At 40.8% G+C, this 16279-nt stretch overlaps 1 protein-coding gene across 4 annotated transcripts in view; it reads left to right on the forward strand.

The window, feature by feature from the left end:
• Positions 1-16279, forward strand: part of FYB2 (FYN binding protein 2) — a gene marked incomplete at its 5' end in the record, with an annotated part of 126743 nt that overhangs the window by 67667 nt on the left and 42797 nt on the right. For all 4 annotated transcript variants that reach the window (XR_013966651.1, XM_080800485.1, XM_080800484.1 and 1 more), the window contains 3 exons: positions 7632-7666; positions 10215-10246; positions 14021-14129. Coding sequence is in view for 3 of the 4 variants with exons in the window: in XM_080800485.1 (XP_080656611.1) it covers positions 7632-7666; positions 10215-10246; positions 14021-14129 (176 nt within the window). The remainder of the gene's footprint in view (positions 1-7631; positions 7667-10214; positions 10247-14020; positions 14130-16279) is intronic.

Below are 16279 nucleotides of genomic sequence, written 5' to 3' on the forward strand. Positions count from 1 at the left end.
TATGTGAAACAAACATAAGAAAACTGGGAGACTCTGAAAAGTTAGAAATAAGAAGGTATAGCAGCTAGAGACCTAGGAACCCAAGTAAGAATAGGTGAGTTCCTTGGGTTTTCTTCTTGCCTCATCTATCCCAGACTTGGAGCCAAAGAAGCCGGCAATCCAGAAACACCAGTGGGTACAAACAGAAACATCTCCAGTGAAAGACTGTTCTCTCTAGTCTAAGAACCAGAAAGGGGGCAGTCTAGAAAAACAAAAAGCCTTAGACAATAACTGTTTTGCTCTAGCCAAACATCACAGTAAAAACTATGGCTCTACCCCACCAGCCAGTGATGAGTGAGGATCCTAGACACCCACCCTTATCAGGCTGCAGTTATGCACCCCAACCCTTGGCTGAGGTGGTGCAGAGAAAGCTATGTCAGAAGCTTGGACTTTCAACCCTTCCAGGAGTAACAAAACTCCACCTATAATGAAGACCTCATGAGGAGCTAGTATTCCTGTCTCCCATCCAACAAAAGTACCCTTCTCCTCTCTGTTGGGCTGTTATTAGAGAAGACCCATTGGAGAGTCAGGACTTTCACAACTACCCAGCAGTAAGTAGGGTAAATGAGGAGCAAAAACAAGCACTCCTACCACTAGGATATTATCAGCAAAAGCTGAGTGGGGAACTGGAGTGCCCACCCTTGACCAGGAGCAGTGAGGAGCCTTGCCCTCAGTTGGATATTGGAAGGCCAAGAAGTGGAGAACCTAGATGTGTACCCTCAGCTGACAGAAAAAAGTCATCCCATTTCTATCACCAGAAAAGCCAACTAAAACAGACGTTTAAATAATATCCAGTCTCATAACATAATACTTAAAATGCCCAGGTTTCAACAGAAAATTACTCATCATACCACAAATCAAGAAAGTCTAAACTTGAATGAAAAGAGATAATCAATAGATGACAACATTGAGACAACTGAAATATTAGCATGTTCTGAGAGACAATTTAAAGCAGCTGTTAAGACTTCAGTGAACAATTATGAACATGATTGAAACACACAAAGAATAGTTTCACTCTATTTTTAGAAGAAATGGGATACCTCTGCAAAGAAATGGAAGATGTAAAGAAAAAGAAATAGAAACTTAAAAGTGAAGAACACAATAAGAAAAATTAAAAGCTCACTGGATGGACTCAACAGCAAAATGGGGAGAATAGAAGAATTCATAAACTTGAAAGAAATGATAGAAATTACCCAATCTGAACAATAAGGAGAAAACTGGTCAGGGGAAAACAATGAACAGAGCTTCAAGGACCTGTGGGACTATAATGAAAGTCTTAAATTGTAGTACTGGAAAGAAAGGGGAAAGAGGATGCTACTGAAAGTACTTGAAGAAATTGAAAACTTTCTTAATTTGGTAAAAGACATTAAACAAAAAATTGAAGAAGCCAAGAAAATCCCAAACAGGATAACCCAATCCACACAAAAACATAATCAAACTTCTAAAAATAAAAATAAAAAGTAAAATCTTGAAAGCAGCAAAAGAAATGATATATTACCTATAGGTGAAAAACAATTTAAATGACTGAATTTCTCATTGGAAACCATGAAAGCCAGAAGAAAGTGGCACAACATTTTTCAAGTACAAGAAGAAAAGAACTATCAATCCAGAATCCTATTACCAGTGAAAATATCCTTCAAGATTGAAGGGGAAATCAAGATATTCTAAGATGAAGGAAAACTAAGAAAATTTGTTCTAGCAGACCAATCCTAAAAGAATGGCTAAAGGAAGATTTCTAGACAGAAAATAAATGATAAAAGGAAGTACCTTGGACCTTCACTTCAGGAGAAAGAAAAAATGGAAAGAATACAAATATGAGTGTGACATATTTTCTTTCCTTTGATTTTTTAAAATTATGTTTGATAGTTGAAGCAAAAATTCTTAACATTATCTGATATAGTTCTAAATGTGTATAAGAGAAATACACAAGACCATTATAAGGAAAGTGTTAAGGGACATAGAGGGAAATAAGGTTTCTATACTTCACATGAACTGATAAAATGTCCATACCAGTAGACTGTGATGGTACATGTATATGTAGTGTAATCCCTAGAGGAACCACTGAAACAGCTATACAGTGAGATCTTTAAAAAATATAAAACAAAAACTATAGGTAAATATAAAATAATTCTAAAAAATGTTCAAGTAACCCACAAGAAGGCAGGAAATATATAACAGAGAAGCCAAAAAAACCCAAACAGAAAATAAAAAATAAAGGGCAGACTTAAGCTCTAATATATCAGTAATTACATTAATTAAATTACATGTAAATTGCCTAAATATGCCAATTAAAAGAGAGAGATTGGAAGATGTAAATTTAATCTAAAGAATATTGGTGTGACTATATTAATAACTGATAAAGTAAATTTCAGAGCAAAGAAAATTACAAGAGATGCAGAGGGACATTATGTAATGATAATAGGGTCAATCCATCAAGAAGACAAAACAATCTTAAGTGTGTGTGCACCAAGCTCCAGAGCTGTAATATATGTGAAGCACAAACTGAAAGAAAAAAATAGACAAATGGACTCATAGTTTGAGACTTTAACACCCCTCTGTCCACATTGACAGAACACCTACTCAGAAAATCAGCAAGGATACAGAAGAATTCAGCAACACCATCAGTAACAGGATCTAATTGATATCTATAGAAGGTGCACCAGGAGCAGAATACATATACTTTCGAGCATCCATAAACATATACAAGATTGACCTTATTCTAGGCCTTACAACAGTGCATTTTGAAAAACTGAAATCATAGTGTGTTTTTTACCACAATGTAATCAGGCTAGAAATCAGTAACCAAAGGATAACAGAAAACTCTCTAAACACTTAGAAACAAAAGCACACGCTTCTAAAAGGAAATCAAAATACATATTGAACTGAACAAAAATGAAAACATATAAAAATCCTTGGGACAGAGCCTAAGGAATGCAGAAGATAAATTAATAGCACTAAATGCTTACATTAAAGAGGAAAATCTTTAAATCTAAGATCCTACCTCAAGAACATAAGAATAGAAAATTACAGAATAGAATAGAATAGAAAAATAAATCTAAAGCAAGTGGAAGGGAGGAAAGAATAAAGATTAAGAAAATAAATAAAATTAAAAACAGAAAAGTGTAGAGAAAATCAATGAAAGCAAAAGCTTGTTCTTTGAAAAGATCAATAAAATTGACAAACCTCTAGCAAGACTAACAAAGAAACAGAAAGAAGACACAAATGAACAATATCAAGAATGAAACAAAGATATCATTACAAACTTTGCACACTTCAAAAGGACAATAAGAGGATATTATGAATAAATCTACACGTCTTAATTTGACAACTTAAAGATGGAACAATTCCTCAAAAACTCAGATTACCTCAAATCACTCAATATAAATCATTTGGATAGCCCTGTAACTGTTAAGGACACTGAATCTATAATTTTAAAACTAAAGCAAACAAACAACAACAACAAAAACCCTAAAACACTGTATGTTAACTATACTGGAATTAAAATTTATAAATAAATTAATTAACAGAAAATAGAACTCTGAAAAAGACCATCTCAAAGTCCTGGGAGATTTCACTGGAGAATTCTGCCAAATGTTTAAAAATGAATTAACACTAATTCTGTACAATCTTTCCAAGAAAAATGGAAGAGTAGGAAACCCTTACTGATTCAAGAAGCTGGTATTACCCTGATAGCAAACCAGACAGAGACAGTGCAGATTAACACCCTTCAGGAGCAAAGTCACAAAAATCCTTTGCAAAATATTAGCAAATAGAATTCAGCAAGACATAAAATGGAATTATACCACAACAGAATGCTGTTTATTCCAGGGATGCAGAGCTAGTTCAATATTCAAAGATCACTCAAAAAAATCAGTCAATGAACTCTTTATTGAAAGGCTAAAGAAGAAAAATCACACAATCATATCAATCCATGCAGGAAAAGCATTTGACAAATTTAATACCCATTTATGATTTAAAAAAAAACCCTCAGAAAAATAGGAATAGAGGGCAACTTTCTCACTTGAAAAAAAGAGCATTTGCAAACAAACAAATAAAAACTAATAGCTAATATGCTTAATGGAGAAATATTGAATACTTTCCCTGGAGACTGGGAACTAGGTGGGATGGTCACTTGTTTTTTTGTTTTTTGTTTTTTGTTTTTTTTAAGATTTCATTTATTTATTTGACAGAGAGAAACAGCAATAAAGGGAATACAAGCAGGAGGAGTGGGAGAGGAAGAAGCAGGCTTCGTGCTGAGCAGGGAGCCTGACAGGGGGCTCAATCCCAGGACCCTGGGATCGTGACCTGAGCAGAAAGCAGACACTTAATGATCGAGCCACCCAGGTGCCCCAAGGATGTCCACTCTTACCACTCCTATTCAACATAGTGCTGGAACTTCTAGCCAGTGTAGTAAGTTAAGAAAAGGAAATCAAATGAATACAAATCAAAGAATTAAACTGTCCTTATTTGCAGATGACAGGATTGTCTAGGTAGAAAATCCCAGGGAATTTACAAAAAAAAAAAAAAAAATCTTAGAACTAACAAATGAGTTCAACAAGGTCACAGGATACAAAATAGAATTTTAAAATCCTATTTCTATATGCTAGCAATGAACACACTAAAATCAGAAAATACTGTAACATTCACAAAAGCTAAAGAAAGAGAAATTGTTGCAAGACTTAAATTAACAAAATGTAAGACTTAAATTTGAAAACTACAAATTGCTGATGAAATAATTCAAAGGAAACCTCCATAAATAGGGGAGATATACCATGTTTATGGATTGGAAAATTGCAAAAAAAAAAAATATATTCTCCCTTACAAAATTGCAAAAGGGAATTTAATGGAGGAAACATTGACTTTCATGATGTTGGAGCAGTTGGATATCCATAAATAAAAATCATTCAATCCATCAATCAACCTTAAGGTAAGTCTCACATCTTCTACAAAGATTAACTCAAAGGGAATCGTTCCTCACCCACCAAGGGTGAGGAATCTAAGTACTACCTTTCTGGAGGAGAGGGGGAGAGGGAGGGAGGAAAACAAGGGGAAAGATGAAGTGGTTGGCTTTCATTGTCACCGTTGTACACGAGATTGTCCCTTAAACAATGCCAGGAAAACAAAGACCGTCCCTTTAGGAGTGCATAGTTCAGCATGGGTGCCTTTCTGAGGCATTGCCCTTTTATATAGAATGTGAGTAAGCAGGATTTAGGCTGTTCTGGAAGTTCTGCAGAATTGTCCTCAGAGGTCATCTAGACCACCCATTCAGACTGTGCTTCCTAGGCCCTAGGATGGTCCTGAGGGGTACTGGAGACTTTGAGCATGACATCAACCAGAGAAGTTCTGTGTGTGCCCATGGGCAATATTCCACTCAAATGAATGATTCCGTAGCTGGGAGGAAGTTTGAAAGCCATTTGTTAATGGAGTGACTTTGGGCAAGTTACTTCACTCTTTGGGCATCTGCCTCCTCATCGGTGAAATACCAGTGTCAGTAGTGATCACTGAGTGAATTAAGTGAGGTCATACATTTAAACACTTAGCACAGTTCCTAGTATTTATAAGTATAAAAAATGTTTGTTGCTTTTTATTATTGTTTTTATATTATTAGTAACAGTGCTCTCACCTCCTAGTTTTCCAAGGTCACACAACGAGTTAGTACTTGGAGAAAAAGTCTGCAAGCTGTGGTCATGTTATGGGGCCAGCAGTTGGAGGGTACTGAGGACCATCTTGCGATGAGTGTCCTTTTCCCCCAGCGGGAACAAAGCTCGTCAGTGGAGAGAATGGGCTCCAGTGCTGTGGGTCATATCCTCCAGATATGATTCCCTGTCCTTTCCTGACCCCATGGGGTAGAGTCCTTTGTCTTTTATATTTCTTCCATGGGAGCAAGTTGTGATGGCAAAACTTTGGAGAACGTCTGGTTTGTTAAAACATCATAATCAAGTTATGAATGCATTATTAATTCAGTGTGTATTTTTGTGTAGTAGCCTTGACAAGTAAGCTTCCTCTGAGCCTTGGTTTCCCCATTTCTAAGAATAATATTTCCCCTCTCTCCAGGTGACAGTGAGAAGCAAAAAGATCATGATGTGTTATTTCTTTGTAACACAAAGAATGATACATCAATTGAGGGAGGGAGATTATCATTCTTAAAATTGGAAAAGAAATCCATATTTGGAATGGACATGGAGCAAACTGCATCATAAGCAAATATTCATTGTGTGTTAGTAGCTAAACAAAGGTTTTAAAGTAAAATGGCAAAATAATATTTTGATTCAAAAATCAGTAAAAATAAAAGTATACAATGGCTCCAGTTGAAGTGCATAGTATGAATCATCCACAGAGAATTTTAGGTCTTTGTGTCAAGCAATCACGTACAGGCAGTGCCTAAAGAAAACCTAGGATTTCATTTGTTTTATCAATGGATTTTATGTGTAGAATAATAATGACCTTGAAATGCAACGTGGCTGGTTCACTTAGTTAAGCATCTGACTCTTGGTCTCAGCTCAGGTGTTGATCTCAGGGTCATGAGATTGGGCTCTTCTTCGGGCCCCACAGTGGGCTTGGAGCCTACTTAAAAAAAATGCAACATGTTTCTTGGTCACTTTTCTAAACTAAAGCTTCAGGAACCTAGCAGCAAGAAAGAGAAGAAAAACAGGGGGAGTCCTACTTATTATGCATGCATATTCATTAACCGTAGGGGGAAACTTTCAGAGATGACATTTCAGCAAAAAAAAATCAAATAAGTAATTTTATCAAAAACCCATCACTTTCTAGACAATATCCGGTGCTCTGCTAGGCATGTCCCATTTTTTTACATCATCTCCTTTAATCTCCCCATTAACTGTGTAAGGCAGGTACTAATTGACTGCATTTCTCAAGTGAGCAAACTGAGACTCTAGGAAATGAAGTAATTTGTCTGCAATCCCTCAGGTAGGAAGTGGCAGGACTGGGCTCTGAACCCACGTTCTTGCCACTACTTGTGTTTGTTATTAATGAAGGTTAGTGTCACATCATTCAATAAAATCCACAGAATGATCAGGAAAAAATCCAAAAGGAATTCAAACCTCAGTTGGTGGCCAGTCTCCTCTTTTCAAGCTGTGCTCGGGAAACAAAACAGTCAAGGAACAAAAACACTTATGAGTGTGCTGTGGAGTTCATTTTGTTGAAGTGGGAACTAGGCTTTTTTTTTCCCCTTTTTCCTTTTCTTTTCTTTCTTTCTTTTTTTTTTTTTTTTTGGAGGGGGGCTTTTTTCCTCTCCTTTCCCTCTCATGTTCCCTTTCTGATTGCAAACCACTAAATTTCAGTGCTGTCTCTTCAGCATGGAGTATGTATATCTATTTACTGAAACAGGAAACTGAAAATTGTTTCACATGTTTTCACTGACCATACATTCCATCCTGGAAATCCCCACAGAGATAAAAGCCATGGTCAGTGACCCGAGAACTCCCCACGCAGACAAAGCCTCACACCACTCCGTGTTCCGGAGGCTGAGAAAACTGAACTCTGCCGTCCTGCATAATTGCTTGAATCCTGGGTGCTGTAAGAAATGGGTGAATAAACAGCCTCTGACATCATTTTTTTCATGTTTATTTTAGCAACTTATGAAGTCGAAATTGAAGAACCCCGAAAGGTATTGTTCCCTCTTTTTACCAACTTCATAACTATAACAGGTATGCAGAACTGACGGTAGAGTTGTTTCTTTTAGGAACCAGGAGGGAGGTCTTTGTTTTCGGTTTTCTCCCGATTCCTGAGGCTTTTCCAAGACTCCAGCTGCTAAGATTCTGTCGCCTGTAATAACAGAGATAGAAAACGTGGTGTGGGGGGGAGGGAGAAGCTGGCCCTAATCCATTCCCGGCCCGTTATCTGTGGCGAACAGCATCAGCTGGACTTTAATAACGGTCCCTTCAGAGAGAGGAGTGCTGTGGCCCAAGCCAAATTTGTACCTCCTGCGCTTTCGGGAGGACGGCCCGCCCTCTGAAGGCACATTTTCTGGCTCCTGGTGGGCACAGTGCAAGGTGCCCCCCTGGAGCCACTTGATTAGAGCCCAAGCAGAGTCCCTACTGGCCCCAGTCCCAGCACCTGACCCTGTGATCTCGAACCTCCATTTCCTCACCTGTAAGATAGAATAGTAGAAGTATCCACATCTGGGTCATTGTGGAAATGAGAGTGAGGTAAATTCAGGGAACCCGTGCGAAGGTAAATGCCCGCACCTCTCCCAGGCATTTTGCCTCTCTGGGCTCCTGCTGGGTCTTCTGGAAAATGGCGTCTTCTCCATGAGGGCAGGAAGCAGATGCCCTGTGGTGACCACATTTGCTGTAGTAGATGCTCAATAAATAAGGGAGTTTGTACTTGTTTCACTGAGTTGCTGAGAGAACTCAAAGTAGCTAAGCTCCCAGTACAGAGCCTGGCACACAGTAGGACCTCACCTCGTGTTGTAACTGGGTCCATGAAGGTTCACTTGTTTCTCACAATGTTCATTTAGTCCAGATCTTTCATCTTTCTGCTTGTTTTCTTACACCTACTGGAAAGGCCTGTTCATTTGTGGTACACTTTCTAGCTAGAAAACTATAAATTATTATTCTTATTAATGAAAGTGGAAACATTCTATTAAAATGCTTCAATTATCTGGCAATATCTCCAAAATAATAAACTTTTCTGCACAAGTAAACTCTGTAAATAACTAGAGTTTATCCCATTCAAAAGAAAAAAAAACATAAAAGTATTTTTAACTTGTTTTAAAAACATTTATTTATTTGAGAGAGAGAGAGATGGTGGGGGGAGAGAGAATCTCCAGCAGACTCCTTTAAAATTTAGAAATATGTTTTTAAATTTTAAATCTTAACTTTCAGACATGTATTGCCTTCATCTCAGTATTCTTGTCTCAGCAAATGAGATCTGATCTTACCCTGTCTTCATGACAAGGAATCCTCTGGAACATAAGGGATTGAATGGCTACAGTTCACGGTCTTCTTTATAAGACGCTCCTAGTCCCTTAGGGTGCCTGGGTGGTTCATTCGGTTAAGTGTCTGACTTCGGCTCAGGTCATGATCTCAGGGTCCTGGGATCGAGCCCCGCATCGGGCTCTCTGCTCAGCGGAGAGCCTGCTTCTCCCTCTCCCTCTGCCTGCCTCTCAGCCTACTTGTGCTAAATCTTAAAAAAAGATAAACAAAGATGATGTTAGGCTTTTGTTAGGTGTTCAGAGTTAGCTGTCTTCCCACCAAACCCCAAGTCTGTCTGCTGTCATTGTTTCCTGTTCTCTGACAGTTTCGATTTCTCTGTCATTATCTTTGTGTTGAGCAGGGAGTCTTTCACATGGAAAATTCTGTACCAAGACCTTGTTGTATGTCAGGCACTCATGCAAAAATGCGGCACTTCATCCTCCATGTTCCCGGTGAGCTAGTATCACAACTTGCCTCTTACAGGTGAGGACTGGAGGCTCAGAGAGGTTCAGCAACCTGTCAGTAATGTAGCAGGGGTCCATCTGACCTGTCACTCTACCATCCACGTTGTTAGAATTATACGGGAGATAAGAACCAGTCGTCCCTGAATGAAGGCCTTCGGGGCCCTCCTCAAAGGACAAATGAGCTTTTAGGCTGTTCTCGGTCACAGCATGTTCAAGGCTTAGCTATTTTCTGTTTTCTTCAACGTTGTTGTCTAGTTTCAAAATAATGAATCAGATCTGTGTGATGACTGAATCAATGAGCTATGTTGTGGTCACTGGGACATAATCTTAACGGGGCCAAATCTAGATCATCTGGCAGTGAATTTGGGATCAGGGGGTGTGTGACCAGCCAGGGAGAATTCCCAGCATGACTTACACATTTGTCTTACCACTTCTGCCCACTGAAACATTGCTCTGATAGCCCAAGTGTGTATTTCCCCAAATGATGGAAAGCTTTATTCTGCAAACACATTCCTGGAAAAGCACGCAGAAAACAATTCATTCTTCTAAGTTAGATTATACGTTCCCTCCGGCATGCTGCTTTTCCTTTTCCACCTACCTTCAGTTCCACCGGCCAGGGTTTCTGGAAATTTCTGTTGTCAGTGTCTACCTTTGCTCTGTCCTGAGACCTCATCTGCCTGGTCTTCTGGTCAAGTCTCTAATGATCTGTAATCACACATCAAAGGCATGGTTTGGATTGATTTATGAAAATGACCATTTCCCTCTTTACTTTCAGCCCTGGAAGAATGGTCTCCATCAAGAACTTAGGTGAGTTTTATCTTCAAATGGAAAAGCATTAATCCAACCTCTGTTGACTGAACCAGTTTTCTTAGATGGGTCAGCTATGCTTGCAGAGACTGAGCTGGTTCAGTTTCCCCAGTGCCTGGTAAAGTGCCTGGTACAGAGAAGGTACTCAAGGGTCCTGCCTGGCCTTTCCCTCCTCCCTTGTTCTAGCCTACACCACCATCATGGGTAAACACTTACTGAGTCTCCAGCATGGGCCAGCCACTTGCTAACCACTGGGGGGAGTAGCAGTGATGGCGACCCGGCCGCTACCCTCAGGGGCTCCTGGCCTATGGGAATCATACAGTCAAATAGGCATATAACCATCATGTGACTGCCAAAGAACTTAGTTTCCAAAATGCACCATGCTGTTTCAAATCTCTGTGCCTTTGCTGCCTTAATTCATTAATTCACTCCAACTTAATGATCCGGTAAATATCTAATGACCATCAAACATTCCCACCTGTAAGAAGCCTTCCTAATTCCCCTCCTTCAAAGAGAAGTAGCCAGACCCTCCCACCCACCCCCACCAAGGTACACAAGTTTGCACTAACCTCACTGCATGTCATTTGTTTGCTAAGGTGCCAGTTCATCCTGACTCTCCTTCCCTTCCCTGCTTCTTGTATGTGAGCTCCTTGTGAGAAGGGCCTGTGTTTCTCGTTCTTGGTGTTCCTGACACCTCTCATACTTCTGGGTCCAAAGCAGGGCCTTGGCAAGGTTGTGCTCTGACCCCCCTCTTCAGGGTCTGTGTCTATCATTCTTCCCCTGGAGTTACTTTTAATGCATTAGAGGAAACATGGTTGGTGAAGTCTAGAGAAACGAGTATCAGAATTCCCTGGCTGAGGTTAAACACCTAAGCAGTGGATCAAGGGGGAAACCATGTTTCATGTCTGTCCTTGAGTTCTGGTCTGCCTCGATTCTTGCCCCCCATAGCTACCCTCTAGCATCTAGCATGGTGCTGGGCGCTTGGGAGGTACACGTCACATGGTTAATTCAGTGTTTATTGAGCTTTTACTCTCTTCAGATGCTGCTAGATTCTGAGATACAAAAATGAATAGAATATATTCTCTGCCCTTGGTTCCAGATGGGCATGGAGGCTAGAATGGATGGGGGAAAGGGAGTATTTGGAGGAGGGGAAATGACCATCTAAGTAGGAAGTTACAATATAATCACTGCTAAGTAGTTGTAGGAACACAGAGATGAGACTCTGGGCATACTGTCTCGAAGAGTTGACAGCTGAATTCAATCTTGAAAGACCTATAGGAATTGGCCAGGTGAAAATGTCGTAATGATTGTTCCAGGCATAAGGAAAAGTATGAGCAAAGACATGAGGTCGGTCAAGGACTCCCCAAACAGGGCTCATGCATGAGCATGAAGTGCAGTGTGGAAGCAGAAGGAACAAAGCCATGGGGAGTATGCAGAGCTGGGTCCAGGGGGGCCTGCACCCCCTAATTTACCATTTAGACCATCCCCATCCAATGGAACTGTAAGGCAAAGCACAGATGTCATTTAAAATTTTTCTGGTAGCCAAATGTTAAAAAGTAAAAAGGAAACCCAGCTTTTCCATCAACTTGGACGGGACTGGAGGAGATTATGCTAAATGAAATAAATCAAGCAAAGAAAGTCAGTTATCGTATGGTTTCACTTATTTGTGGAACACAAGGAATAGCATGCAGGACATTAGGAGACAGAAGAGAAAAATGAGGGGGAACAGAGAGGGAGACAAACCATGAGAGACTGTGGACTCTGAGAAACAAACTGAGGGTTTTGGGGGGGGATGGGTGAGCCTGTGATGGGTATTAAGGAGGGCACGGATTGCATGGAGCACTGGGGGTTATATGCACACAGTGAATCGTGGAACACTACATCAAAAACTAATGACATACTATATGGTGACTAACATAACATTAAATTAAATTTAAAAATGTGAAAAGAAACAGGTGAAATTATATGTTTTATTAATCCCCGTATAACCAAAATATTGTCATTTTGACATGTAAACAATATAATAACTATTACTGAGGTATTTTATAGCCTTTTTTCTCTAATTCTTCAAGACCCAAATATATGTTATAGCTCAGTCTGGACCGGATACATTACAAATGCACGATATCCATACATGGACAGTGGCCGCAGGTGGAGAGCACAGATTTAGACTTTATATTCTAGGTCAGAGGGAGCCACAAAGAGTTTCAAAGCAGAGATAACGTACTCCATCCCCTCATAGTATCCCTAGAAGTCACCATATTGAATTTAATTTGGTAATTACTTATGGAGATCCAGTTATAAGTTACTGGACAAGACCTGACAAGTTAAGATGGATTACCAAGGGCATGTACATCAACAAGCAGCTAATGTTGTAGGAGAAATACCAACAATGTGCAATGAGGAATAAGAACTGGGTAATTCTAACACAGCAAATGTTTCCATGAAGACAAGGATCCCAACAATTATTGCAGGTCCATTATGTGCTCTGAACAATGCTAGGCTTTCCACATTTTTCTCACATTTCATTCTCCTGGCAACCATGGACATTGGCATTGTGACCTTTCATTTATGAATGAGAAAATACGATTTATTTTTTTTTATGAAAGGTTAATCGTGGACTTTCAGAAAGAGGGATCTATAGTGGAGATTAGAAGCCAGCCCTCCCTCACCGCCCCTGATCATCATGGAACAAGCAGATGGCCTTACTGGTGGGCACAGTGCTCAGTAATTACGTGAATGAATGAAACTCCTGACAACTCTTTCCATTGTCTTTCAGAACAGTACTGTCTCTGGTGCTTTTCCTCCCTTGTTGACCTCCTCTTCTGAGTTTCTTTGAGGGCTCCTTTTTTTCTGCCTTCTGTATGAATGACTTTCCGTTCTGTGCCAGAACAGAAGTCCTCATCTGGGGGTTGATGACTCCTCAGCATTCTCTCCTTGGACCTCAGGTTTCTCAAGACACTGTCCACCTTGTCTCTCTCTCATACTCCGTCCAATGCAGCTGATGTCTATATGGTGGTGCGTGGTGGTCCTTCATTTCCTTAGGGAAGACTATCTGAGTACCACCCTGTGCCAGGCCCCATGCTATTGCTGCTCTAGATCACACAGCATTGGTGCTGGGAATACATATAGAAATAGCGGAGCTCCGCCGCTTTATAACTTGATTGTTCATTTACAAGGCAAAGTGGAAGAACTGGAGGCCGATCCATAAACAGTGCTTTATAATACAAATAGAATGACAAAGTGTTGGGGCAGCCGATAAGAAGGTATGACTGGGAGAATCAGGGAAGGATTCTCAGAAGTAAGATGATTCAGACAAATTGAGAAGGGTTTGATGTTCTCCAGCAAGATGCAGAAGGCATGTCTGTCAAGAGAAATGCAACTAAAAAGGGAGAGTTGCTCGAACCAGGATGGTTGGTTTGGGCAATGTGAGTCTAGAGCAAAAGTGGAGGGAAGGAGCAGAAGGAGGTGGGGTTGGAAAGAAAGGTTGCGACCACATCACCGTGAGTTTATATTTTAGCCTACAGGCAATGGGGAGTTCCTAGGAGATTTTAAGCAGGGATTCCTTCTGGCATTGATTGGAGTGGGTAGAAACTCGGTGAAATAATCTAATGGGTGACCTGATCCTCATCTTAGAAGAAGGTAGGGAGAGAAGAGGAATTATTCAGTTGTTTACATTCACTTTTTCCATTCATTTCTTTTAGGATTGGGTAGTACACTATGATCTAAACACTCTAAACCTCACTTTTCCCTTGTTATCTCCTCACATCTAAGCCCTAAACATGAAGATGAAGATGAAGATAAAAAGGAGAAGGAAAAAGATCCATGTGAAGTAGAACCTCAAAAACCAGAAAAAGATCTACCTTCAAGTCATCTTTTCAAGGTATCAGTGTTCTAGGGTTCAGGGCCAAACAGTAAAAGTTCAGGGATGTCATGGGAGTAGTTCATGGAGTGACTTTTTAGAGCCTGAGGCAGCAGCTCTCTATAGACAGCGTCAGAAGACCCTGGGGTGTTGGGTGTTTTCTCAAAGAAATGAACTTGACAGTAACCCTGAGCTCTAGCCTCAGGTGTCCATTTATTAGCCATAAAGCAGGCCTTAGGGGTGGGGCTGGGTCTAGTATGAGTTCAGCAAGGCATCCAGAGGGCAAAACATAGACACTCATTCGGGTGTTGCATCCTCCAATTGAACAACCCCAGAAGGAGGGCCTCCTTAAGGTGTGTGCTGGAGGGCCCTACTTAGAAGAACAACTTACCTTTGAGCTCAGTCATTTCATCTGTAATAGAAGAACAAATCATCCCTACTCAATTACCATCCCCAGTCCCACCCAGATTCTGTCTGGTTTATGTTGATAAGATAATGTATGTGAAAGCGCTTTGTAGACCATGACATACCATAAAAATGTAAGGTATTCTTAATTATTACTTATTAGTAAATACTGTATGCATGTGTATACTCCTATCCAATTGGCATTGTCCCCCTCAAAACAGCTAGGGTGGTCAGAGGCTTAAATTATCGATATCACCAGTGCTGCTACTAATGCTCAGAACATTCCGAAAACCTATTTGAGATATGCCTATCGTAGAATATCAGATTGCTCCAGTCCCAGCTGCAGGGCTTGGAAAAATTAAGCAGCTTGGTGGTGGTGTGGGCCTGAACTGGTGGGTAGGCCCACAGGGTTCAGGGCCAAGGCTGTGTGTTTATAGAGTTCCACAAAACAGCATAATTCAAGGAAGAATTAAGTCAGTAATTGTGGAAGAAGGGGACCAGAGTTAGGGAAGGGGCATTGCATCCTGAGGCCAGAGAGAGGACAAGGCCATAAGTGGGTGATGGGGCCAGAGATCAGAAAGGGGTTATCAGGAGCATGAGAAAGACAATGGGGAAGTCACGGTTATGGACATTGACCATGAAAGAGCAAAAGCAGGGATATGTTCTTTATCAGTGCTGGCCATTTGACAAGAGCCAGGTATGGGGTCAGGCTGCCACCAAAGGGACATATTCCTGCTTTTGTGATGTGGATTTGAGTTTTGGAAATTGTTGTAGGTGATTTGGATTATGTTAGGTAAAAGGAGTGGGTGGTGTAGCTGGGCAGTGCTTTTTGGGGTCAGGTGTAAATGGTACATCAGTAGATACAAATTCAAACTGACCCTAGGAAGCATTCCCAAGGACAGGCCAAGGGGAACCCACACACGGCCTTATTAGGGGCCACAGTGAAGGAAGGCAGTCACTGCATTTGTGTGAAACTCTGACTTATTACTTTGTCATTTTTCCCCGTTAAAAAATTCATTCTTGGCTGTGTGACTTGAAAAAACGCCCCTCCTTTTAGTTTGTCCAGACCACACCAAGAGCTCAGGAAATCCCATACTTTATAACTGTTAAGTACTTCGGCTTCTTCTGACTGCTTTCAGATGTATTGTCATAGTCAATGCACCTGTCCAACTTGCCATCAGAAGGACAATAATCTCCTCTCCTATCCACCATCTGATAAATAGCCAGAAAGGGGGTAATTCTCCTTGGTTTCTGGTGTCTATTCCTGGAAATCCATCCAGAGCTTTCTGAAATGCACATCTGCTCAGATCGCTGCCTGGGGCTCAGTGAGGCCCCCATTGAACCTTGCACACGAGACCCTGCATTACTCAGCCTCATTCTGTCACATCTTTCTCACCTCGTCTTTTCAACCTGTCCCTTCCAGTCTTCCTTCAGCATCAGCTTCCGTACACCTGTCTGAGGACCCTAACTTCTCCAGATACCCATGTGTTTGCTCGTGCTGATTTGTCCCTTTATCCCCTTTGTCAATCTCTTCCTTTCATTTTAAAGTACTCTTTAATAAGATCTGCTTTGGAAGTCTTCCTCCACCCTGTGGACCTCCCCTCCTCCGTTTCTGTCTCAGTGAACAACACAGCTGCAAATGGCCCTTGCCACGTGGTACCTTAATGTTTGTGTGTCTTGTCTCCATGATCAGTGTGTAGGCCACCATGCCCATGGTGTCTCTCTATCTCCGGAACTCAGCATTCATGTCTTACCAACACTGCAGG

This window comes from Martes martes (genome assembly GCF_963455335.1).
Source record: "Martes martes genome assembly, chromosome: 4".
Lineage (NCBI taxonomy): Eukaryota > Metazoa > Chordata > Mammalia > Carnivora > Mustelidae > Martes > Martes martes.